Source organism: Pantherophis guttatus, chromosome 7, assembly GCF_059756535.1.
Source record: "Pantherophis guttatus breed Tessera chromosome 7, ASM5975653v1, whole genome shotgun sequence".
NCBI classification, from domain to species: Eukaryota; Metazoa; Chordata; class Lepidosauria; order Squamata; family Colubridae; genus Pantherophis; species Pantherophis guttatus.
Window position 1 is genome coordinate 87890270 of NC_142069.1, and position 25586 is coordinate 87915855.

At 41.9% G+C, this 25586-nt stretch overlaps 1 protein-coding gene across 1 annotated transcript in view; it reads left to right on the plus strand.

Moving 5' to 3' along the window:
* Window positions 1-6917: 6917 nt before the first annotated feature.
* The window catches only part of PTPN12 (protein tyrosine phosphatase non-receptor type 12), a 60529-nt gene continuing 41860 nt past the window's right edge, over window positions 6918-25586 (plus strand). Inside the window, exon 1 of the mRNA XM_034419080.3 lies at window positions 6918-7123. Coding sequence (XP_034274971.3) covers window positions 7025-7123 — 99 coding nt within the window. The 5' untranslated portion in view covers window positions 6918-7024. The remainder of the gene's footprint in view (window positions 7124-25586) is intronic.

Genomic DNA, 25586 nt, shown 5'->3' on the forward strand with positions numbered 1-25586 from the left:
ATTGAGAAATTAATTAATGGGAGTACTGAACCTCACTGCAAAGCAGCAAAACCGTATCGTGGCTTAATGTCGGCTATTCAGCCCAGTTCTCAAGCTTTAACCAGGTTCCTTTAGAATAGACTAGAATTTTTTATTGACCAAGTGTGATTGGACACATAAGGAAATTGTCTCTGGTGCATAAGCTCTCACTGTGCATCAAAACTATAAGTGATAAATTGTGATCATAAAGGGAAAGGTTCCCCTCGCACCTATGTCCTAGTCGTTCCTGACTCTAGGGGGCGATGCTCATCTCCGTTTCAAAGCCGAAGAGCCAGTGCTGTCCGAAGAAGTCTCCGTGGTCATGTGGCCGGCATGACTCAACGCCAAAGGCGCACGGAACACTGTTCCCTTCCCACCAAAGGTGGTCCCTATTTTTCTACTTGCATTTTTTACGGGCTTTCGAACTGCTAGGTTGGCAGAAGCTGGGACAAATCACGGGAGCTCACCCCGTTATGCGGCACTCGGGATTCGAACCGCTGAACTGCCGACCTTCTGATTGACAAGCTCAGCGTCTTAGCTTACTGAACCACCATGTCCCTCATGGTTGTAGTCATCGTAAAAATACATTCATCATAAATCCTAAAATACAACACTTAGTGATAGTCGTAGGATACTAAATAAGCTATCCACCTAAATCGTACGAGGAAATTAAACAAAACAATACGAATCGTAAAGATACAAGCAACAAGGTTATAGTCATAAGAAGAAAGGAGATAGGTAATAGGAAGGATGAACGAGAAGAGTAATAGCAATGCAGTCTTAGTAAATAGTAAATTAATAATTTATAACGTAGTAAATGAATAACTTAGTAAATTAACAATGTAGCAAATAGTAAATTAATCACCCGGAATGCCATTTTATTTGAAATATATAATTTCACTCTGCAGGGAAGAATAGACAGTCTAACAGACTAACTGAAGAATAAAAGAGTTGGAAGGGACCTTGGAGGTCATCTAGTCCAACCCCCCGCCCACCCAAGCAGGACACCCTACACCATTTCTGAAAGATGACAGTCCAGTCTCCTCTTGAAAGCTTACAGGGATGAAGCTCCCACAACTTTTGGAGGCCTTGATTTATGACCGCAGTTCAGCCAAAAATGTCCTTTGCTAAGCGAGACTGTTGTTAAGTGAGTTTGGTCCCGCTCTACGACCATCCTTGCCGCCGTTGTTAAGTGAATCGCAGCTAGTTTTTCAATTAGGAATGCGGTGATCACGTGACCCCTTGCCACCGTCGTAAATATGAGTCAGTTGCCAAGCATCTGAATTTTGATCACGTGTCCCTGGGGAATGTTGTCACGGTCATAAGTGTGAAACAACGGTCGTCAGGTGAGGTTTTTCAGTGCCGTTATAATGCTAAGCAAATGATTGTAAATGGAGACCTACCTGTATTTTCGTGCGTGTTGTCTAAAAACAATTAGGTCCAAAACAAGGTACTTATTCTTAATTTATAAACTTTTTTTTTGTAAGTGAAAACAGTCAAGGTAACATGCAATTTAATTTGGTTCTGAACCTCAGTCGTCTCCTTTTTAAACCACCAATACCAATAACTCAAGCTTAATGCTGGTTTTATATCTGTTATTTTTAACGAAAAAGATAGATTGTATAGCCCATTTCTTGTACCTAAAAATATTTATTTGCGTTCAGCACAGGTGTACTCTGAATTAGTCCCGATTCTGTGGCTCAGAAATTAAACTTTTCCCTCACAAGAAAAAATAGTATATCCTCAATGTTGATTTTTTTTTTTTTTTTTTAAACCAGATGCTATTGAAAACAGAGAGTGCTTGTTTTGGCATTCAAAGACGTTATGTGGTCTCTTCTAACATTTTCTTCCTCAGCAGATGTTTTTTTCTCCCTGTGGAAAGAAAAATGATGGAAGACATGAGAAAAACCGAGTGATTTCCATTATGAAGGATGTGACATCAAGCAATGAACGTAACAGAATAAATTACATATAAAAATCTTGTCTGGAAGCATCTTCCTGGATTTATAATTTCCATTCAGCCCGAAAGGTGATAGGATTCTAATTATTTTTTTAAAAAACTGTTGCCTTCCTTTCTATTTTCAAACCAGTTCCTGCATCATGTGCCTTTTTTTCGTCATACCTTCATCAAATTTCTTTTTCGGATTCAAAATCACTTCTAAAAACTATAATTCAGTGGGAAGAGATGCTGCGAAGTCCTGCGTAAAATTGGAGGTGTCTTGGCAACGTTTCGACGAAGTCTCATTCGTCATCTTCAGGCTGGTGTTTTCGGCTTCATGCTTCTAGGAGCAAAGCACGAAGGAGCAAAACTTCTAGGAGCAAAACCTGAATAACCAAAGACCTACATACAAACACCCGCAAAAATCTCAGAAAACAAATATATATATATTTGTTTTCTGAGGTTTTCGCGGGTGTTTGTATGTAGGTCTCTGGTTATTCTTTGCTCCTAGAAGCATGAAGCCGAAAACACCAGCCTGAAGATGACGAATGAGACTTCGTCGAAACATCGCCAAGACACTTCCAATTTTACACGGGAGTCTTTTCCCGTGTAAGATCGAGAGTATCTTGGTGACGTTTTGACGAGGTCGAGGCGACGTTTCGACGAGTGGGACCTTGTCGAAACGTTGCCAAGATACTCTCAATCTTACACGGGGAAAGACCCGAATACGCTATGATGACAGCTCCTCTTTCTAGATTTGTCTTGCATGCAGTGATAACACTAGCACAAGGACAAGACTGTTAACAATCTTGTTAGTTGTTTTTTTTTTTTTACAGCGTTCAGAATTGTACCAGATGCTAAAGATATATTTAAAATCCAAGCCCTGCCATGAAGAGATGGTTGGAGCTGCTGGGAGGGAAGATTCTTTGGGCTCATTTTGAACACTGTAATCAGCCGTTAAAGATAGCTGAATGCCTTCCACGCCCACGCAAGCCAACCACAGTGGAAATAAAAGTTAAGAAAAAGGACACCTCCGTCAGCGAGTCGGGAAGGCCGCAAAGTCTAAGAAAAAGGAGGTTTCAGGGGACTTGAGATTTAACTTTGCAATTTCTGCAAACGAGAGATATATCTGTAGCATAAATAGACTATATAAATACAGTAGTGGCCAAAATTGTGGAAACCTTTTGGGAAAAGTGTATTTTCTAAAACTAGTTAATAACACCACTTCTTCTTCTTCTTCTTTTTTTGGAGTAGTAGCATAAAATTATATATCAATGGAAAGATAATTTAATCAAGAATGTAATGCAGTAACTTTGATGAAGGATTTGTACCTGTGTTTCCCTGAAAATAAGACCCTGTGTTATAATTTTTTGAACCCTGAAATAAGTGCTTGGCCTTATTGCCATGTGCTTAAAAGCCCGATAAGCCCAATATTATTAGGGGATGTCATATTTTGTGGGGGGATTAGAATAGCAGTTACAGTATAAAGAAGAAAAGTGAAACATGAGATATACAAAAATTATCACCATAGAAAAAACGAGATACACAAAAATTATCACCATAGAAAAAACGAGATATACAAAAATTATCACCATAGAAAAAACGAAATATACAAAAATGATCACCCTGTTAGTTAATACTTAGTTGGGTAACCTTTACCACTTAACAACCGTCTCTCTTAGCAACGGGGTGAATTGTGGTCGTAAATTGAGGATTACCTGCAGCACAAGCCCTGTTATCTTATACATTCAACACCCCGTCGATAAAGATCTTAAAACGCCCATTTTTATTCTTATTTTCTTATTCTTATTTTCCAGTGCAGCTGGAGAAATCGGGAGTAGGTAGGAACTGTGGACGGTCCTTTGATTTTGGAGACAATAAATGAAATATATCGTACTTCAAACGGTTGTTTACAGAAAACTTTTCCAAGCTTTGAATTCGATAAAGGATTATTTGTTTTTTTTTTTCAATTCCAACCCAGAAATTAGTAGAATACGTTGCCTTGGACTGGAAATATACATGAGACTATTAGTAACCAAGGGTGGCCTACGTAATTTGCCATGATTAATGGTTTACATATGCTCAGGAGATAGACAGAAATAGAAAACTAACAACAGGCAAAATAGCCTTCGAAGTGTAATCCCTAAAAGCACAAATACTTCAGCAGTTAAGATGAGTGAATATGGAACAACCTTTATCGAGAAATGCATTCTTTTTTTAAAAAAAATTGTAATTCCCACTTCATTGATTGGGAATGGTAGAAATTAAAGGCGAATGCATCAGAAGCACCATTTTTTTGAGCTTTTTTAATACAGTACATTTCTTTTTCTCCAACCTAATCCTGTTTATAAAACAAAAACTTTTTTTATTCTCGCTTAACCACTAAGACCAAACTGGCTCTAATAATTTAGCATATGCCAATATACTGAATTTCCATCATATTCTATTGGTCTGCGCGCGGATATAAATCCAATCCGGCGACAGCAGCCTAAAATTTAATTTTATAACCCTGTTCAAAGCGAAATCAATGTACCTCAAGCAATAAACCTCTTCTGAATGATTAGATTTAAGAGCAAAAAGGAAGGACATCTTGTTATTCCCTATATACAGTAGTAAATTAAGGCCCCAGACTTATTTTTAATTGTACTCTCTGGACAGCAAAGCTGTCCACCTTACATCCTGAATCCATTTCCTGTTTGCTTTAAATAATTTCGCATCTGCATCATGAAAAAAAAAATCACGTCACTCGGCTTCTTAGGAAGTCAGCCTAAACTTCCTTCCGGATCTCCAGCAGAAATTGTCAGCTGTTGCCCTTTCAGAAGACAAAAATCCCCCACCACATCTGGATAATTGTCAGCTGGATTCATATTTGGCCCTAAATAACACTGAATTTAAAAATGGTTTAGTTATTATCTGATGCAATAGAAACCCGATTGTTGTGGCTTGAACATTGTGACGTGTGCTCGTTTGTTGCTGTGAGCCTACCCAATTTCTAATCTATCAAACCATGGTTAAGGAATCCTTGGTGGTCTGTGAGCTTGATGGTTTTCTTGCAGAAGTTTCATTACCCAACTAGGTAACATCATCCGTGGGAGAAGGGAGGGAGATTTGCAGAGAGGAGAAGAGGAAGAGGAAGGGGAGGTATGCAAGTTTTGGTGTATTCGGGTCTTTTCCCATGTAAGATTGAGAGTATCTTAGCGACGTTTCAATGAGGTCCCACTCGTCATTTTCAGGCTGGTGTCTTCGGCTTCGTGCTTGTGCGAGCAAAGCGCAATATATATATATATGTTTTCTGAGGTTTTCGCGGGTGTTTGTATGTAGGTCTTTGGTTATTCGGGTTTTCTCCTGTGTAAAATTGCAAGTGTCTTGGTGACGTTTCGACGAAGTCTCATTTGTCATCTTCAGGCTGGTGTTTTCGGCTTCGTGCTTCTAGGAGCAATGTGTGATCACAGCTGTTTTTTCCTTTTAACTGCCAGTGGGGGTGTGAACTGATTGGGTGGGAGCTTGGCTGGGTTCTGATTGGGTGGAGGTGTGTTCTGATTCTGTGCCTGAAGATGACGAATGAGACTTCGTCGAAATGTCGCCAAGACACTTTCAATTTTACACGGGAGAAAACCCGAATAACCAAAGACCTACATATATATATATACATATATATATATATATATATATATATATATATATATATATATATATATATACACACACACGAAGAGCAAACCTCACTCTCTTCTAGCACTTATGATGTTGCGTAATTGGAGCCCAACAACAGAGCCCAAAATTTCCGTGGTGAAGCGAGACATTTGCGAAGTGAGACATTTGCACCCTTTTTACGACCTTTCCTTGCCCCCGTCGTTAAAAGAGCGATTCGCTGCACTTCTTAAAGCACGGTTGTTTAGTTGAATCCAGCTTCCCCCTTTGACTTTTGCTTCTGAGAAGGTTGCATTAAAGACGACCGCATCATCCCCGGGGACAAGGCAACCGTTGTAAATACGAGTCACTCGGCCAGGGGGAGGGGTTCTGAATTTTGATTGTGCGACCATAGTTGGGTGTGAGTGCTGCTGCAACGGTTGTAAGGGTGAAAAAAACGGTCATAAATCCTTTCTTTTTCAATGCTGCGGTGAAATTTGAAGCGTCACTAAACGAACTGTCGTAAGTCGAGGACCGCCCGCATATCCCCACCTTTTTAGATCTGTGCAAAAAGTTGGGAGGTGAACCCAGTATGTGCATAATAAAGAAGCCAAGATCTCGTCCTGTGTACACATTGCGTTAAAAGCCTAGCCCGCCTATCTGCCTGGCTTACTGAGAAACGCGTTCACACAATACCCTTGACCCGGGTTGGCAGAACACCTTCAGGACTGGGCTGCACACGCAAGAGGGCAAAATAGACCCCCAAGTGAGCTCAGCCCTTGTCAGAAACGGTGTGGGGGGGGTCTCCTGCTTGGGCGGGGTTGGACTAGATGACCTCCCAAGGTCCCTCCCAACTCTGTATTGTTCATCCTCATCTGAAGCCCGGCCAGCCTCCCTGTATTTCCAAGGTTCTCTAAACCGCACCCCCCCTAAACCTCAATGGTACATCCCAGAGCCCTGTATCCGAACCCATAGGATGAGCCCATTCCCTGGGAATAATTTAGGGGTGTGTGTGGTGAGGTGGGGAAGAAAAGGAAGCTCTCCCGCGGCACGGAGAAGAAGGCGGGACTTTTCAGCGGCCGAGCCAATCCGAAGGGGCTCTGGTCCGCCACTCAGCCAATTGCGGAGCCCTTACCCGCCGAGGGGGCGGGGCCCGGCGGAGAGTGGAGGGACTGCGCCTGCGCCTGCGCGCGGGCAAGCGGGGAGGGAGGGAGGGAAGGAAAGGAGGATCGCGCCGTTTGGTCTCTTCGGCGTTGGCGGAGAACGAGCGAGAGGGCGGGAGGGAGGGGCCGGGCGGCGGGGAGGAAGTCGGGGGGCCCTCTTCGGGGGCTCGCTGAGGAGGGGCCGGAAGTCGGGGCGGCGGCGGGAGCGGCAGGGAAGCCGGGCGGCGCTGGCGGCGGGGCGGCTCCTCAGGCTGGGTCGCCGGGGCGTCGGAGGATGGAGCAGGAGGAGATCCTGAGGCGCTTCATCCAGCGCGTGAGGGCCATGAAGGACGCCGAGCGACACGGGGAGGACAACTTCGCCGCCGACTTCATGGTACGCCGGCCGGCCGCTCTCTCCCTCCTCTCTCTCTCTCTCTCTCTCTGGGGACGGAGGGGGGGGCGGGGCGGGGGGGAAGGGCGGGGCTCCCTCTCTGGAGGGGGGGGCAGGAGGAGGAGGAGGAGGGGGGGCTCCTGCGCAGGGATGCTCGCCCCCCCCACAATCTCTCCCTGGGAGGGAGGGGGGGAGTGGGGAGGGGGTTGAAGGGCCTTGGAGGGGGAATAATGGATGCGGAGGCTGGCAGGGAGGAGGTGGGATGCCGCCTTTTGTTGTGTGGCCCTGCCTGGAAGAGCCCCTTTTCCTCCCCCCTCCCCTCCCCCCTTTTTTTTCTTCCTTCCTTCCTGTCTTTCTTTCTTTCCTTCCTTCCCTTGTCTTTTCTTCCTAGTCCTCCTTTTACTTCCCTCCCTCCCTCCCTTTTCTTTTTTGATTCCTTCTTTCCTTCCTTTTTCTTTTTTCTTCCTCCTTCCCTCCTTCCTTTCTCTCTTCCCTCCCCCTTCCTTTCTTTTCCTTGTCCTTCCTTCCTTCCCTTGTCTTTCTTTCTTTCCTTCCTTCCCTCCCTCCCTCCCTTTTCTTCCTTCCTTCCTGTCTTTCATTCTTTCCTTCCTTCCTTCCTTCCCTCCCTTGTCTTTTCTTCCTAGTCCTCCTTTTACTTCCCTCCCTCCCTCCCTTTTCTTTTTTTATTCCTTCTTTCCTTCCTTCCTTTTTCTTTTTTCTTTCTCCTTCCCTCCTTCCTTTCTCTCTTCCCTCCCCCTTTTCCTTTCCTTGTCTTCTCTTCCTTCCTTCCTGTCTTTCTTTTCTTCCTTCCTGTCTCTTCTTTCCTTCTTTCCTTCCCTCCCTTGTCTTTTCTTCCTTTCTTCCTTCCCTTGTCTTTTCTTCCTAGTCCTCCTTTTACTTCCCTCCCTCCCTTTTCTTTTTTGATTCCTTCTTTCCTTCCTTTTTCTTTTTTCTTCCTCCTTCCCTCCTTCCTTTCTCTCTTCCCTCCCCCTTCTTTTCCTTTCCTTGTCCTTCCTTCCTTCCCTTTTCTTTTCTTCCTTCCTGTCTTTCCTTCCTTCCTTCCCTCCCTTCCTTGTCTTTTCTTCCTTCCTGTCTCTTCTTTCCCTCCTTCCTTCCCTCCCTTGTCTTTTCTTCCTTCCTTCCTTCCCTCCCTCCCTTGTCTTTTCTTCCTTCCTGTTTTTTCTTCTTTCCTTCCTTCCCTCCTTCCCTTGTCTTTTTTTCCTTCCCGTCTTTTCCTAGTCCTTCCTTTACTTCCCTCCCTCCTCCTTTTTCTTTTTTCCTCCCTCCCTCCTTCCCTTCCCTTTTTTCTCCCTCCCTCCCTCCCTCCTTCCCTTCCCCTTTCTTCCTCCCTCCCTCCCTCCTTTATCAGTATCCCCTTTCTTTTCCTTCCCCTTCCTTTCTCCCCTTCCCTCTCCTTTTCTTTTCCCTCTCCCTCCCTCCTCTCCCCCCCCCTTCCTCTCTTCCTGGGGAATTGCAGTCTCTTCATCAAGGTGAGCAAATTCACAGCAGAGCCTTTTCTTCTTCTTCTTCTTTTTTTTTTTTGAAATCTTTCCTCTGGACCGGGTGATGTAATTCTTCCCTTTCCCTCTTTCTCCACACCGGCCTCTTGTGTGTGTGTCTCTCTCTCTCTGTGTGACTCTTTCCAGCTCCTGCCCACCACCTTCTCCCCTTTGCTTTAATGGGCATCGTGGCCTTTCCTGTCTCCCTCTCTCTCTCTTTGCCCTCTCCGGGGCCCGTATTTTGATCTTTTGTGGCGAGTTGGCAGCCCTGTTTAGCTGGTAGCCTTAAAATGACCCCGTGTGCTTCCTTGTATTTAGCCAAACCATTGGTTCCAGCAACCCATCTTCATCGGATGTATTTTTACAACATCCCCCATCCCTCCCCTTGGATGTATGGGACCGGATGGGGCGACATCCGTTTGGATCGCGGTGCAGTTCCTTTTAACTGGATCGGTCATCAGGGCATCCTATGGAAGTCTGAGCTGAAAAAGAACATGTGCAGAGAGCAATGTTCCTTCCGTTTCCTTCCTGCGCGCACTTTTTTTGGTTGGGAAGACAGAAATTTCGAAGCCAATGTCAAACAGAGCTGCCTGATGTGGTGGGTGGGTGGGTGGGAAGTGGCTGTGGGATATTGTGAAAGATCCAGGAGCTGTTGAAAGTTGGGTCAGGTTTGCGGCCCGGGGAAGAGGAAGTGGATTTAGGAATTCGTTTCTTCCTCCTGATTTAGGAACAGCTTAGAAAGACGGGACTCTCTTGGCTGAAAAGATCCCATTGTTCCTCAGGGCAAATTTAACACACACACACACAAAAGATCTAGAAAACTGATGCAAATCTAGTTTTTTTTTTTCACATACTTCGAGGTTACCTCGGTGCAACGTTCTCCACCATTGCTGTCAAGACTGTTTCATAAATTTGGAATATACGTTGCATTAAAGGTTAAGAATGTGATCCTTAACGTGTTTTGTTAGAGCTCTGGCCGCTTTGCATGTTGTTGTGAAACGAATGTGCAAATCCTCGTCTTCCAAATAGGAGAGAATATTTATAGTGAGAATAGGATGGATTTGAGAGCTGGATGGGACCTTGGAGGTCTTCTAGTCCAGCCCCCTGCTTAAGCAGGAGGACCTGTACTATTTCAGATAAGTGACTGTCTAGACCAGGGGTATCAAACTCACGGCCCGTGGGGTCAGATGCGTCACGCGTCGGCCCCGCCCATCCCCGGTTTAGCGAAGGGGGAGAAAAGTAATATGTCACATGACGACAACATGATGCGAATTTGACACCCCTGGTCTAGACTGAAATAGTTTGTATTCTCTGGACTGAAATATTTGTAGCTCTGGGACTCTTAGTGCTCTCTAAGCTTGGCTCTTCTCTCGCAGACATCTTATCACCCAAGTAGGTAACGCCATCGGTGCTAGTGAAGTGTGGGTTTTGCTCCATGTATATACACTTGCAGGTAGTCCTCAACCTACGGCCATCATTGAGCCCAAGGTTTTCGTTGCTAAGGGAGACGTTGAGTGAGTTTTGCTCCCATTTTACCACCTCTCTTGCCACGGTTGTTAAGTGAAATCCGGCTTCCACTGCAAAGGTCGTAAACACGAGTCCGTTTGCCATGCATCTCAGTTGTGACCATGGGGATGCTCCAAAGTGAAAAGTGGTTTGAAGTCACTTTTTTTTCCGGTGCCTTGTAACTTTGAACGGTCACTAAATGAGCCGTTGTAAGTTGAGGACCACTTGTACGCTGCTTCAAAATTTGATCCTAATTGTCCTTGAAATGAGTATTGAGATCTTAACCTTGTCTGTTACCAGAGCAGCATAATATGCTAGAAAATAATTTTGATGGGAAGTTTGTTTTTTTAAATATATATGAATTTAGATTCTGAAGAGTGAAAATATTTTTAAAAGGGAATTTTGTGTAGACTCAGCGCCTGAAATTTGCCTTGTCCTGTGAGTTACTGCAGTCCAGATGTCAGCATTTGAAATATGCAGTGAATATTACACATTTTACTGTAATGAAAATTTTCTTTTAAGAGACCTGCTACAAATAAAATGCCTTTATAATGCATCTTCTAATAAAATAAAACACGCTTCCCGTTTATACATGAAAGGAGGGGAGGGAGTGTCTATCTGTACTGACTACATTTTCAACCAATTGGTTTCCAGCTGTATTAAGCTTATGCAGCAAAAATCTCAATTTAATGGGCCCTTTGGAAGGCTTGTCCATTAAACCCAAATTTATTTCTCTTACATCAGTTTGCATCAATTACACAATTATGTAATTGACATTAATGGCACCATTTGCAATAAACCCTCTTTTTAATGGACAGGTCTTTGATTTAATGACTATTCATCCATGAAATACAGATCAAGTTTTGAATGAAAGATTTATCTATTTGCTGCAAAATTGAGGTCTGTTCTGCGTGGGCTTGGGTTTTAATCAATCTGAATTTCTAATATTCAAACAGTAAGGTAGGTTTGCTCCAGGTTTCCTGCCTTAGGTGAGGCCCAAGGAGTTAGTCTGTTGCAGCTTACTGTCCAAGATTAGCTTCGATGCTACTAGCACTAGGTAGTCCTCAATTTACAACAGTTCATTTAGTGACCGTTTGAAGTTACAACGGCACTGAAAACAGTGACTTACGAGCGTTTTTCACACTTGCGACCGTTGCTGCAGCATGCCCATGTTTCACGCAATCAAAAATTCGGATTCCTCACAACACGTTTATGACGGTTTGCAAGGTCCTGGGGTCATGTGATCATTTTTTTCCCCCGTCATTCTGGCACAAGTCAGTGGGGGAGGCCAGATTCACTTAACAACCGTGTTACTAATTCAACCACTGCAGTGATTCCCCTTAACTGTGAATGTGGCAAGAAAAGTCGTAAAAGGGGGCAAGACTCACTTAATGTACGTCTCGCTTAGCCACATAACTCTGGGCTCCATTGTGGTCGTAAGTCGAGGACTACCTCTATTTTTTAGTCGAGGCATTAAAAGTTGGCTTTTTCCGAACACCTAGTTTAGTTTATTTAATGTTATCATATTTGAGAATCAGTTTGGTATGTAGGTACCAGGTTCGAAAATGGGAGATGGTGGGTTGTAGTCCCGTTTTAGGCGTGATATTCGTCGGGGTGACTTTGGGCCAGTCACTAGGAGCTTGTGAATTCTAGTCCTGCTTTAGTCAGCCCTGGAAACCAGCTGACTCACCTTGAGCCAGTCGCTTTCTCTCGGCTCAACGCACCTCACACGGTTGTGGTGGGGGAAAAAAATAGGAAGAGGAAAGAGTACCGGTATATCCATCTCCTTGAGTTACCTACAAGGTAATAAATGCGGGATCAAAATCTAATAAAATAGTAATATTAATATTTACAATATTAATAAAATAGTAATAGTTAAAATATTTTTTTTTTATTAAAAAGTTTTACAAAGAAAATCCCCCCCCCAATATTCCCCCCACCCTTTTTCCCTCCCCACCACCCCCACACCCCTTCCCCCCTTCCCATCCCACCCTCCCCCCCGACTTCCCAGAGCAAAATACAGGGTATTCCAATTAACAATCATAAGCTAAATTAACCTAACTATTCTTAAACTACCAAATTCCCCCGTGAAAGCTTAACTCCACTATAGATAACATAATACTTCTAAAGTATAACATTCATTCATAAGCTATTTGATATTTTCTTGTCTGATACTTATTTTGAATATAATCAATCCAACTATATTCAATTTTAAAATTGGTTTTAAACAGTTCGGGGTTTTAAATTTGTCAGAGCCAAAACTATTTAATTTGATTTTATTCTACTTTTAAATTTTGTATGGATGTGTTTTTATTGTCTGGCTGTGCACCGCCCTGAGTCCTTCGGGAGTAGGGCGGTATAGAAATCGAAATAAATAAATAAATAAATAAATAAATAAATAAATAAATAAATAAGCTTAGTTAAAATATTTTTTAAATGTTTACAATAACTGTAATGATTTACGTTGTTAAAATATATCCATCTAAGCAAAAAGGAAGAGAAAAATGGAATGATATTTGGTTAGGATCTAAGAGTTAAGTAACAGGTTTTTGAGATAATGGCATAGTTAAGTTGATGGAATTTAGGGAAATAACTTGAGTAAAATATTAAATTGTGTTAATTGGAAGTTAAGTTTTGTTAGTGATTTGTACTAATCTGTGACCGGATCAATGCTTCGTTTTGGAAAAGATGCGTTTTATGTTTGTGTTTTTTTAAAAAAAACTTTTTTCAAAAAAAAAAAATCTAATAAAATAAAACATTTGCGTTTAAGAGGTTTACAGTAAGAAGGGAATGGGTGATGCCTGATGGCCCAGTTAATAAACAGTAACTTAACGGTAAAAGCTTGATTTCCCAGGCTTTGATGCAATAGATTTTGTGATCAAACGGATTGCTGTTGTGACTACCTGCTTTGTGTAAGGGAAGGCGTTTTACACGGATGACGTCCACGGCGATGTAGTTTTCCAACTTTTTTTTTGCACAACACACTTGACTCGTGAACTCGTCATCATCCTGCCTCCACTCACGCTGAGTAGACAAATAACATTTTAGTTCGGTGCGATCTCCCGTAATTTTCTCGGAAGGCTTTGAAAAAAGTCTTAATTGCAGATGTTCTGTCTCAGCCAGACTTTACTCCCTTTGTGAAGCTGCATTTTAAAAAAGTCAGGCCTCAGTGCTCTGGGTTTCGTAGCACCACGGCTCTATGTCTTTGGTCGTGTTTTTTTACTACCGGTAGGCCTCCTCCTTTGTGCCTCTTCATACTTCCTAGTCAAAGTTCCTATTTTTATTTTTTTAATTTTTTTTATTGAATTTGTATACCGCCCTACTCCCGAAGGACTCAGGACGCTGAACAGCCATAGAAATAAAACATATAAGTACAAAATTTAAAATAGATTAAAACGAATTAAATAATTTGGCTGAACAAATTTAAAACCCCAATAATTTAAAACCAGATTTAAAATTTCCATTTAAAAAGGGGAAAGACTTAGGTCAGGCCGGCTTGATGAAATAGGAAAGTCTTGAGCGCGCGACGGAAGGTACGCAGATCTGGGATCCTCCGTATCTCCGGGGGGAGCTCGTTCCAGATCGTAGGTGCCCCCACAGAGAAGGCTCTCCCCCTGGGGGCCGCCAGTCAACATTGTTTGGCCGACGGCACCCGGAGGAGCCCCTCTCTATGGGAGCGTACTGGTCGGTGGGAGGCTATTGGTGGTAGCAGGCGGTTCCGTAAATAACCAGGTCCTAAGCCATGGAGCGCTCTGAAGGTGATAACCAAAACCTTGAAGCGCACTCGGAAGACCACTTGATTTAGAACTTAGAAGTCAATTTCTGTTGAAATCTATATAATACTTAGTTTTAGGGTGACTTTTATCCGTGCAGTAGGCTGCTCTGAGCTAATTTAGTAGAAGAGCAGGATAGCAATAGCACTTAGACTTATATATCGCTTCACAGCCCTCTCTGAGCGGTTTACAGAGTCCGCCTATGCCCCCCTCCCCCCAATCTGGGTCCTCATTTTACAGGCCTCGGAAGGACGGAAGGCTGAGTCAGCCTTGAGCCTGGAGAGATTCGGACTACCAAATTTGCTGCCAATTGTCAGTCAGAGGAAGTAGCCTGCAGGACTGCATTCTGACCACGGCATTAATCATCAGGATATTGATGATTAAGAGTTGTAATAGATTTATAGGTGGTCCTTGCCACACAACAGTTCCTTTAGTGGGCTCTTCAAAGCTACCACGGCAGTGGAAAAAAAAAAGTGACTTTTTATACCATTTTGCACACTTAATGATAGGGGATTCTAAATATTTCATAATTTTAATTTGATTTTAATTAATTTTAAATTGATTTTAACTGTTTATGTAATTCTCTGTCATTTTTGTAAGCCGCCCTGAGTCCTACGGGAGAAGGACGGCATATATATTACATAAATAAAATAAATAAATAAATAATGGTTGCAGCATCCCCACGCTCACGTGATCAAAATTTAAAACGCTTGGCAAACTGACTCATATTTACGACAGGTGCAATGTGTCCCCAAGCAGAGACAGTGGGGAAAGCAGAATCACTGAACAACTGTGACACTAACTCTACAACTGCAGCGATTCACTTAACAAGTGTGGCAAGAAAAGTCGTAAAAAGGGGGCAAAACTCACTTAATGAATGTCTCATTTAGCAACATAAATTTTGCGGTCCATTGTGGTTGTAAGTTGAGAACTTTCTGCATAAGATTTTGAGGCAGTCAGACTATATGTCTGTCTGTCTGTCTATCTCCATCCATCCATGTCTATGTCTGTCTGTCTGTCTGTCTGTCTGTCTAATCTATGTCTATCATCTATGTCTATCTATATAATTATCTATATTTCCATCCATCCATCCATGTCTATGTCTATCATCTATCTGTTTGTCTATCTAATTATCTATCTAATTATCTATCTCTATCTCCATCCATCCATCCATCCATGTCTATGTCTATCATCTGTCTGTCTGTCTATCTAATTATCTATCTAATTATCTATCTCTATCTCCATCCATCCATCCATCCATGTCTATGTCTGTGTCTTGTCTGTCTAATCTATGTCTGTCTATTGTCTGTCTATCTATCTATCTATCTCCATCCATCCATCCATCCATCCATCCATCCATCCATGTCTCTGTCTATCATCTGTCTGTCTGTCTGTCTGTCTGTCTGTCTGTCTGTCTGTCTGCCTATCTATCTATCTATATCTCCATCCATCCATCCATGTCTCTGTCTATCATCTGTCTGTCTGTCTGTCTATCTATCTATCTATCTATCTATCTATCTATCTATCTCCATCCATCCATCCATCCATCCATCCATCCATGTCTCTGTCTATCATCTGTCTGTCTGTCTGTCTGTCTGTCTGTCTGTCTGTCTATCTATCTATCTATCTATCTATCTATCTATCTATCTATCTATCTATCTCTAATATCTATCTATATCTAACATCTATCTTTCTATATCTAATATCTATCTATCTCTGTCTATCTTATCTCCACCCACCCATCCACCTATCCTCTCTCTCTCTCTCTCCTCCACTCTCCTCTTCTTTACCCCCCTCCCTCCATCTCTCCCTCCTTCCCTCCCTATCAATCCATCTATCTGGTTTCCTGTCGTAGCTGAGACAGTGTTAGTCCAGGCTCCTGGGCAGATGGCCTTCCCATAACATACTTGATGGATTGTGAAGATCATCAGAGTCGCTGCTACATGTGCTGAGACTGACATCTTGAGCTGGATTTTTTTTTTTTCGTTCTCTTTTTTCTTTCTGTTTTGTCGACAGGCCTCCTGTGTCACCATGCTCTTTCTCTAGGCCTCTCCTGCACGCCGAAGGGGGCACTTATTCTTGCCTTTATTTCTCCCATTCTCGGAGCGCAAACAGATTTTTATTATTTTTATTAGCAGAAGCTTCAAATTCTGTCAGATTCTGTTTCGTGGAATGCAAATCGTATTTTATAATTTTATGGCAAACTTCAAGGAACTTTTGTAAGGCAGACGGTATATAAAATATACATTTGAATTATATTCAGAGCCATAGTGATACGATTTCTTAAGACTGCAGTTCTCAGCAAACCTATTGGGTATTAATTTTTTGAAGGAAACACAATGACATCTATCAGATAGTGAGCAAAGCTCAGGTTTTGGCCTAGTGGTACAAATTGTGAAAGTTTGAGATCCTTTCTCTTAAAAATTGCATAAGAGAGGCAGCTTGGGCTAGTGGTTAAGGCACCAGACTAGAAAGTAGCAGACCATGAGTTCAAGTCCCCGATGTTCAATACTCATGAATTTATGACAGCAAGGTTTTGCAGCATGGCACAGTCTGCCTCCGGATATGTTCAAAGCAGGGGATATAGGTAGTCCTCGACTTACAACCGTTTATTTAGTATCTGTTACAAGTTACAATGGTATTGAAAAAAGTAACTTACAACCAGTGGTGGGATTCAGCCAGTTCGCACCTATTTGGGAGAACCGGTTGTTAACTTTCTAAGCAGTTGGGAGAACCGGTTGTTGGAAGAAATCTTATTTGTTTTTTCCCCCACTTTACAGGGCTAATCCTGTAAGGAAGGCAGGAAGGAAACATTCTGGTGTTGTTTCTAGCCTAATTTTTATGCCCTGCTTACAGAAACTGCCTCTCTGGTTAACCCTTAGTACATTGTAACAGCTAACGCGAAGCGCCCATCGACGTGAGTGACGTTGAGTTGGCTATGCCCATATGATCACATGACCACCGAGCCACGCCTACCCAGCTGGTCATTAGGCAGAGAACCAGTTGTTAAATTATTTGAATCCCACCACTGCTTACAACCATTTCTCAATTTACGACTGTTGCAGCATCCTTCAGGATCACATGATCAAAATCCAGATGCTTGGCAACTGGCTCATGTGTATGCCGATCGCAGCATCCCCGGGTCGTGTGATCCCCTTTTGCGATCTTCTGACAAGCAACATCAATGGGGGAAGCCAAACTCGCTTAACAACCGTGTTAGTCACTTAACAACTGCAAAGACTGACTTTAATAATGGTGGCCAGAAAGGTCGTGAAATGGAGCAAAACTCACTTAACGAATGCCCCGCTTAGCAACATAAATGCTGGGCTCAATGTTTTTCCGGTGAAACCAGTCTATCAGGGCAACCTGATCCACCCAAATATGGGACGGAACATACGGCTTCTGTTGGGCTCAATGACGGTCGTAAGTTGAGGACTACCCACACGTGTCTTTTGCCACGAGGGGGTCAGGATGTTTCTCAGATCAGTAATCCAGCTCAGTGCCTTTATTGCATTTCCATGAATACAAGTCTTGAGTATCAAAAAATTCAGCATCGGTGCTGATTTTTTTCACCAGCTCTGGGATTCTTCTTCTCGCGCGGGAAATTGGTCTGCTCTGGTTTTGCTGTTGTGAGAACACTGAGATGATCTCAAACATGCCTGTTTTTTTTTTTTTTTTTTTTGTTTTGTTAAGACGGTTGTGTAAAAAGGATGTCGGCCATCCTTCCATTGTTCTCTTCCATTCTGACTTGCTGAAGTTCGCCGGATGTCTCGAGAGCCTGTTCCAGTGAGAACATACAGTGTGTTTGTTTTAATTGGCTTTTGACAATGCGTGGCCATTCAGCTGCTCTGGTACTCAATAAAGGCTCAATTTTTCTCGCCTGCATAAAACATCCTTCACAGTGAACATGGATATCCAACGCTTGATGATTAAGACGATCACGATAGAACATGGTTGCTGGAACGTTGGCTGTCTGGGTGGTTCCATGTTTTTAATAAAATTATTCTGGTTATTTGTTTCTCGATTTGTCTCTGTGTGTTTAAAAAAAAACCAGCTTAAAATGCAGGGTCCCTTGACTCTATACAAGTAGTCCTCCTGAAATATTTATCTGTTGTATCTTACTGCAAAATTGAGTTCTGGTCAATTGAGGGTTTACTACTGCATTTCCCCAAAAATAAGACCAGGTCTTACATTAATTTTTTGCTCCAAAAGACGCAGTAGGGCTTATTTTCCGGTTGGGTTGTACTTTCTGAGAAATATGGTACTAAATGCATCCGTCTGCTTGACAATCTTAACTCGGGCTTATTTTGGGGGTAAGGCTTATATTACGAGCATCCTGAAAATTCATGCTAGGGCTTATTTTCCGGTTGGGTCTTATTTTCGGGGAAGCATGGTACATGGGCTTGTGTTTTTTAGTCAATCTAAATTTCTTTGTTTTTTTAATTTTTTTTTTTTAACTTTCAAACAAAAACAATGTAAAAACATCATCCTTTCAAACAATTACAGACAGTGTTTGGGTCGGTTAAAATCCTTTCGTGCTCCCAAAATCTTCAAAATATCAATATATGACACATGTTTCTTTTCCCTTAAAAAAACCAAATTTTTACACATTTAATCTTAATTTCATTTCATATATCATGTTTCATCTCCATGTCCTATTATCTATCCATTCATAAAATAAATCCCATATCATATAATATTGTTTATCTCCTGTTCTCTTATTTCAAATATCAATTTACTCATTTCAGCACAATCCAACATTTTCTTAATAATTTCTTCATCAGTTAATATCTTCTCTCCTTTCCAATTTTTAGCAATTCTAGCTGCTGTTAAAACATTCACAATTAAATATTGCAATTCTTTATTAAATGTCTCTTGTAAGATCCGTAATATAAATGTCTCTGGTTTAAAGTCAACATGTCTATCATTTTTTCCAACCACATGTATATCTTAGTCCAATATCTCCTTGCTTCTACGCATGTCCACCACATATGGTAATATGATCCTGGGGTCTGATGACACTTCCGACACTTCTCTGATTTATTCTTCAACATCCTGGCTATTCTTGTCAGGGGTAAATGCCATAGTCAATCTAAATTTCTAATATTCAAACAGTAAGATCTGAGCAAAAGCGCGGTGAGAATTCTCGCCGTCTTTTTTTGCTTACAAACCCCTAACTACACCACTCACAAATCTGCAGGGCGACCGCCTTTTCCTAGACCAGGGGTGTTAAACTGGATTTCATTGAGGGCCGCATCAGGGTTGTGTTTGACCATGGGGGGTGGGTGGGCATGGCTGCGACAGGGTGGGCATGGCCCTCTACCAGCGAAAACAGAGTTCACGGGCCCCGTTTTTCAGCCAGGACAGCCTCCTGCAGTCCTCTGCCAGTGAAAATGGAGCTTGAGGGGGCCGTGTGCAGCCCCCCCCAGCTTCTTTTTCACTGGCAGAAGGCTGTAGGAGGCTATTCCAGCTGAAAACTGAGCCTGCGAGGCGCTCCGTTTTCGCTGGCAGAGAGCTGCAGGAGGCCATCTCGGCTGAAAACGGAGCCTGCGAGGAGCTCCTTTTTCACTGGCAGAAGGCTGCAGGAGGCCGTCTCAGCTGAAAACAGAGCCTGCGAGGAGCTCCTTTTTCACTGGCAGAAGGCTGCAGGAGGCCATCTCGGCTGAAAACGGAGCCTGCGAGGAGCTCCTTTTTCACTGGCAGAAGGCTGCAGGAGGCCGTCTCAGCTGAAAACGGAGCCTGCGAGGAGCTCCTTTTTCGCCGGCAGAGGCACTGCGGGCCGGTCCTTCGCTGTTTCCAGGGTGGCCTCGCGGGCCAGATCTAAGCACCCCATGCGCCGGATCCGGCCCCTGGCCCTTGAGTTTGACACCCCCTGTCCTAGACCAATAAGTAAAGTTGTTTATTTAGACCAGATGGCCAGTCTTATCGTGAATTGGTGATCAAGACGAAGAACTGCAGGCCTCCCATCCTGACATTGTCTCTGTCGAAGAAACTGTGGCTCACCATGATCGAAAACTTGCAATCCAGTTTGTTCCGGGAAGGACGTGTGTATATTTATATGAAGGTTGTGCAAAGCATCCGAACATAACATCTTGAGCGTCGGGCAAAGTCTGCTAAGGGATTAGATGAAGCTCTGGTTGGGACCTTTGGGAAATGAGGCAGTTGCTTGGAGACTTCGTGATGATCACATATGTGGATAGACAACTTTGCTGTGTGACCGTTAGGAGGTTACCAGGGAAGGCTTTGGGGGTAACGGATTCGTTTCTTTGGAGCTCGCTGGTGCCCGTTTACAAAATTCCCTTTTTGACAACGTTGCATTGGCATGATCCTGGCAGTCCTCGACTTACGACCACAACGGAGCCCAAAATATCTGTTGCTAAGCCAGACAGTTGAGTGAGTTTTGCCCCTTTCTATGACCTTTCTTGCCGCCGTTGTTCAGTGAACCGCTGCAATTGCTAAGTTAGCAATACGGTCATTAAATGAATCTGACTTTCGCTTTGCTTGTCAGAAAGTCACAAAAGGGGGATTGCGTGACCCAGGGCACTACCACCGTCATAAATGTGAGTTGGGTTGCCAAACATCCAAATTTTGATCACGTGGACCATAGATACACTGTAACAGCCGTAAGTGTGAAAAACGGTCACAAGTCACTTTCTTCAGTGCCGTCGTAACTTCAAACGGTCACTAAATGAACTGTTGTAAGCCGAGGACTACTTGTATGGGCTTATGTTTTTAATTCTGTGTTTCTATCATTTACAAAACGCAGAAGGATACTATTGTGGCTGAGTTTAAAGTTTCTGCATTTTTGTCGAGTGTCCCGTCATATAAACGAGAGAAGAAATGGATTTTGTTATGCGGCGCTATTTCAGAATATATTCTCAGCCGTAAATTAAGGCATCGTTTTAGCCGTTTTGCTGAACGTAGTTCACTCATACTTTCCTGTTGGCCTAGTACAAAATAGATCATTTACTTTTGGAGGATTCCTCATCCCATGGCAACCAGATGAATTTACTTTTAGAAAAGGAAGGAGAAGCTTAATGCGCAAAATTGAATAATGACAAAAACAAGGATTACGGTAAAATGCCACTCAAAAGGGACAGCGATGAATTATTACTTCGGTTCGGGTGATACGTGGATGAAAATCTCTGAGAAGTGGAAGAGAGGACGTGTCAATTTACTACTTTCCACACAAAAGTACAAAGTGTGGAAAGATGGCGTCTGTGACTGTCGACAAGGGAAAACTACGTTCATAGTTGTCAGCGGCAAAAAAATGGAAGATAAGTTCTATTTTTGGCATTTTGTGGCGGCACTGATTGTGAGACTTTGTGAGTAGTATATGGAGCGACAGCCTGAACTCATTTAATATAAATGCCCTTCTTTGATGGAATGAATATATCATTCATCCATCATCTCCAAATCTAATAGCTACATAGATAAAATAAATACCAATAATAGAGATCCTTCTCATATAGGAAAAAATTGATGTTTTGAATTAAAATGTTTCTCTTTCCTCAAAACTACAGTCCTGGATACAGGTAATCCTCAATTTATGACCACGACTGAGCCCAAAATGTCTGTTGTTAAGCGAGACATTTGTCAAGTAAATTTTGCCTGGTTTTACGACCTTCCTTGCCACACTTGTTAAGTGAATCATTGCAGTGGTTACGTTAGTAACAAGGTCATTATGTGAGTCTGGCTTCCCCGTTGACTTCGCTCATCAGAAGGTCGCAAAAGGTGATCACATGATCCCAGGACGCTTCAACCGTCATAAATAAATACGAGTCAAGTTGCCAACGCCTGAATTTCGACCATGTGACCATGCAACGGTCATAAGTATGAAAACTTGCCAGAAGTCACTTTTTTCAGCACTGCTGCAACTTTGAAAGGTCACTAAACGAACGGTTGTAATTCAAGGATTACCTGTACTATATTTGCCTTTACAATCGATGCTGTGATGCACTTAGCAGCACCTAATCCTGATAAAGATACCGTGTTTTCCCGAAAATAAGACCCTGTCTTATATTTTTTTGAACCCCGAAATAAGTGCTTGGCCTCATTTTTGGGAATGTCTTTATTATTTTGGGGCGCGTGGAGCAAGACGGGGCTCCTCTTGCCATCTTACCTGATTTCCAGCTCTGTCTCCCTAACCCTAACCAGAGGAAATGGCGGGGACTGCCTTCGTATGCGTTTAAATATTTTCGGGGAAGGGCTTATTTTAGCGCATGCGCTCAAAAGCCCGATTGGGCTTATTATCAGGGGAGGTCTTATTTTAGGGAAAACAGTGTAGGATAGACTGCCTGACCATCAAAGCATAAGGAAACCTTATCCGTAACCAAGTTTGGAGACCCCGGGGTGTGGCCTAATAAATTCTCCTTTTTAATCTGAATTAATTCTAGGTGAAAATGGATTTAGAGGGGGGCATTGCAGATTCCTCCCTTGTCAATTTTTCGGGGGGAATTAACAAAGACTGATACTTCAGTTGTTATTTCTGCCTTTCCATGCCCATTAGCTTCAAAATGATTCTGTAGATGCTTTTATCATAAATATTGAATAAATACCCTCCAAAGTTTCCACCCTTGCTGATTATGTGGTCCAGCGGGAACTGATCTATGAACATGTCCTGTTTGGGGGCTGCTAGATGGATGTATTATTGCAAGACTTCTGCCAATATGTTCTTTTGATTTTTCCTGAATAAAGCATTCCCCCCCCCAAGCTGAATGAAAAATTACACTACTTTGATCCAGTACTGAAAGTTTTGTGAGCCAGTGAGAAAACTTGCTATCATTTTATACTGATTTAAAATAAGCCAGACTCTTCTTTTTTTTTTTTTTCCAAAGTGGTTTTAAACACAATCAGGGTATTGAATTTTCAATGAATTCACACCTGCAGCTTTACAATGGGTTGCAAAAATTTCCCCTAACATGTTCTTACTAGAAGAAAGCAATTCTGTCTCTTCTAGGATCCAATAACATTTCAAACAACAGTTTATAGATAATATAATATTAAAATGGCTTGCCCATAACAAATCTATAATAATCTATTATTAGTAATTTTGGTTGGTAATTTAATTGCTGATTTTTTTAATTGTTCGGGTTTTTTTTTTATGACTGTATGCTATCCAGAGTCGTGGCTTAACAGAATAACAAAGCTGGGAGGGACCTTGGAGGTCTTCTAGTCCAACCCCCTGCTCAAGCAGGAGACCCCCCCCCCCCGGTACCATTTCAGACAAATGGCTGTCCAATCTTTTCTTTAAAAAACCTCCAGTGTTGGAGCACCCACAATTTCTGGAACCAAACCCTTCCACCGATTAATTGTTCTTATGGTCAGGAAATTTTCTCCTTATTTTCATATTGGATCTGTCGTTAATGTCCGTCCTAACTTCTTAAAAAGCTCCAGTGATGGAGCATCCATGACTTCTGGAGGCAAGATGTCCCACTGTTTAATTGTTCTCATACTTGTGACACGGGTTGCTGTATAAATATGATAAATAAAAACCCCCGGTAACAATCAGGAAATACTGTGTGTTTCCCCCAAAATAAGACCGGGTCTTATATTAATTTTTGCACCAAAAGACGGATTATGGCTTATTTTCCCGTTAGGTCTTATTTTGAGGGAAATACAGTACTTAAACGCCTCCGTCTGGTTGACGATCTTAACTGGGGCTTATTTTTGGGGTAGGGTTTATATTACGAGCATCCTGAAAAATCATGCTAGGGCTTATTTTCCGGCTGGGTCTTATTTTCGGGAAAACGGTAAAATAAATAGATAATTTCAGTAAGTCAGCTTTTTAATTTTGATTATTTGATAGGGGAAGGTGGGAAGAAAATTAGAAGAGAGAAGACTGTTGGCCAGGCATCCGTCCTTGTGGCTCTGGGGGAAATTGAGAGAATTCATCCTGTCTTTTTTTTTTTTTTTTAAAAACTGTAATTTGTGTAAGGCTCTTGAAAGGACATCATACCCCCCCCTTTAAAAAAAAAAAAACTAAGTGCACCCGGTAGTACGGACGATTTTTACACCCACTTTATTCTCTGAGACGCAAACCGCATAACCGCCTACACAATAGCCAAGCTTATTATCGCAGCAGTTAAAACAAGGCAACAACTAACATCAAAGACACAGAGTCCTCCTTTCTCTTTCCTTGTCTTTGAACTCTTTTTTTTTTTTTTTGGTTTTATCGCTTGCTGATCTCTGGCTGTAAATACATAATTTGAATTTGAGTACCACGTATGCCCTTAGTCAGTGCCTGCTGCGAGTGTGTGAAGAGTTGTCATCTGAAATTTATAGCTGTCTCCGGGCGATTCCAGAATTAAAATCCTTTTAGAAATAAAGCGCAGAACAGATTCTTAAAATCTGAAGCTGCAGTGGGTTTTTTCCCTGCCAGAATTAGTATTTTGTCTTAACGAGGCGAACCAAAGTTTCTGGAACCAAATCAAATAAGAGAGGGTGGAAAAGGACATTCTTAATGGCTCTGTGATAATATTTTAGTTGATGGAGATATAGAGGTAGTCCTCTTCTTACGACCACAATTGAGCCCAAAATTTCCGTGGCTAACAGAGTCATTTGTTAAGTGAATTTTTTTTACCTGTATGGAAGATTGAGGAGCCTTTTCTGGTTGTCCGTCAAAAAAAAAATACAATTCTGTATTTTAAAGAATTATAAAAGTTCTCCTGCATGAACAGAAGAGCAAACTGGAAAATATTCTATTTATTTTCGGAGCAGCACATTTGCAACCTGGGAGTACAATCTTACAGAAGCTGGTCTATCCATCAGCAATTTGAAATGCACTGTTCCTATTAGGTATCTTACCAGAGAAATATAGTAAAGAGAATACTTATTTGATTATACATATTGTAACTGCAGCGAGAATTGTATTTGCGCAAACTTGGAAAGCAGAGAAAATCCCTTTAGAGGGAGAAGTAATGAAGAAAATATTGGAATGTGCAGAAATGAATAGATTAACATTGGTAATTAAAGGAAAAGGAAAAATCGGAGTATTTTAAAGCAGGGTGGATTTGATTTAAATCGAGTTGATTTAAATCACAATTTAAATCATGATTTAAATCACTAGTAGAAAGGCTTGATTTAAATCAACTCGATTTAAATCATAATTTTTAAAGAGCAACTGTCATCTCTGCTCCTCCTTTGACCCACCGTTGACTCACCGATAGTCCCAGGGTTGCAGAATATACAGCCTCATGCTACATAACCAAGCTCCATTTCATGCTGAATAAACTAAATTATTTATGTATCTTAAATAGAAAACTATCTTACGATAGATTTTTACCCCAAAAGTTTTTTATTAAAATAAATCCGATTTAAATAAAAAAAAAATCCGATTTAAATAAAAAAAAATCCGATTTAAATTTTAAAAAAATCTGATTTTTTAAAATTTTTTTTAAAAAAAACATTGATTTTTTTATCCACCCTGGTTTTGGTGGCATAATCCCATCGGGGATTGCAAATCTAGGTTAGGTCCAAACATGTCTACTACCGATTGCCCCTACAAATGCCTGGGCTTCTTTTTATTCTGAGCGATCCAAAGGAATTAATCTGGGCGAGAGGAAGCTTTTTCTCAAAATTAGACTTTTAATTCTGTCCATAGCAGTAATTGTGACAAGTGCCCATTTTTCAGAAGCTGATCTTGTTAACAGTTTATGACTAAATGGGCCTGTGTTGTTTTTTTCAACA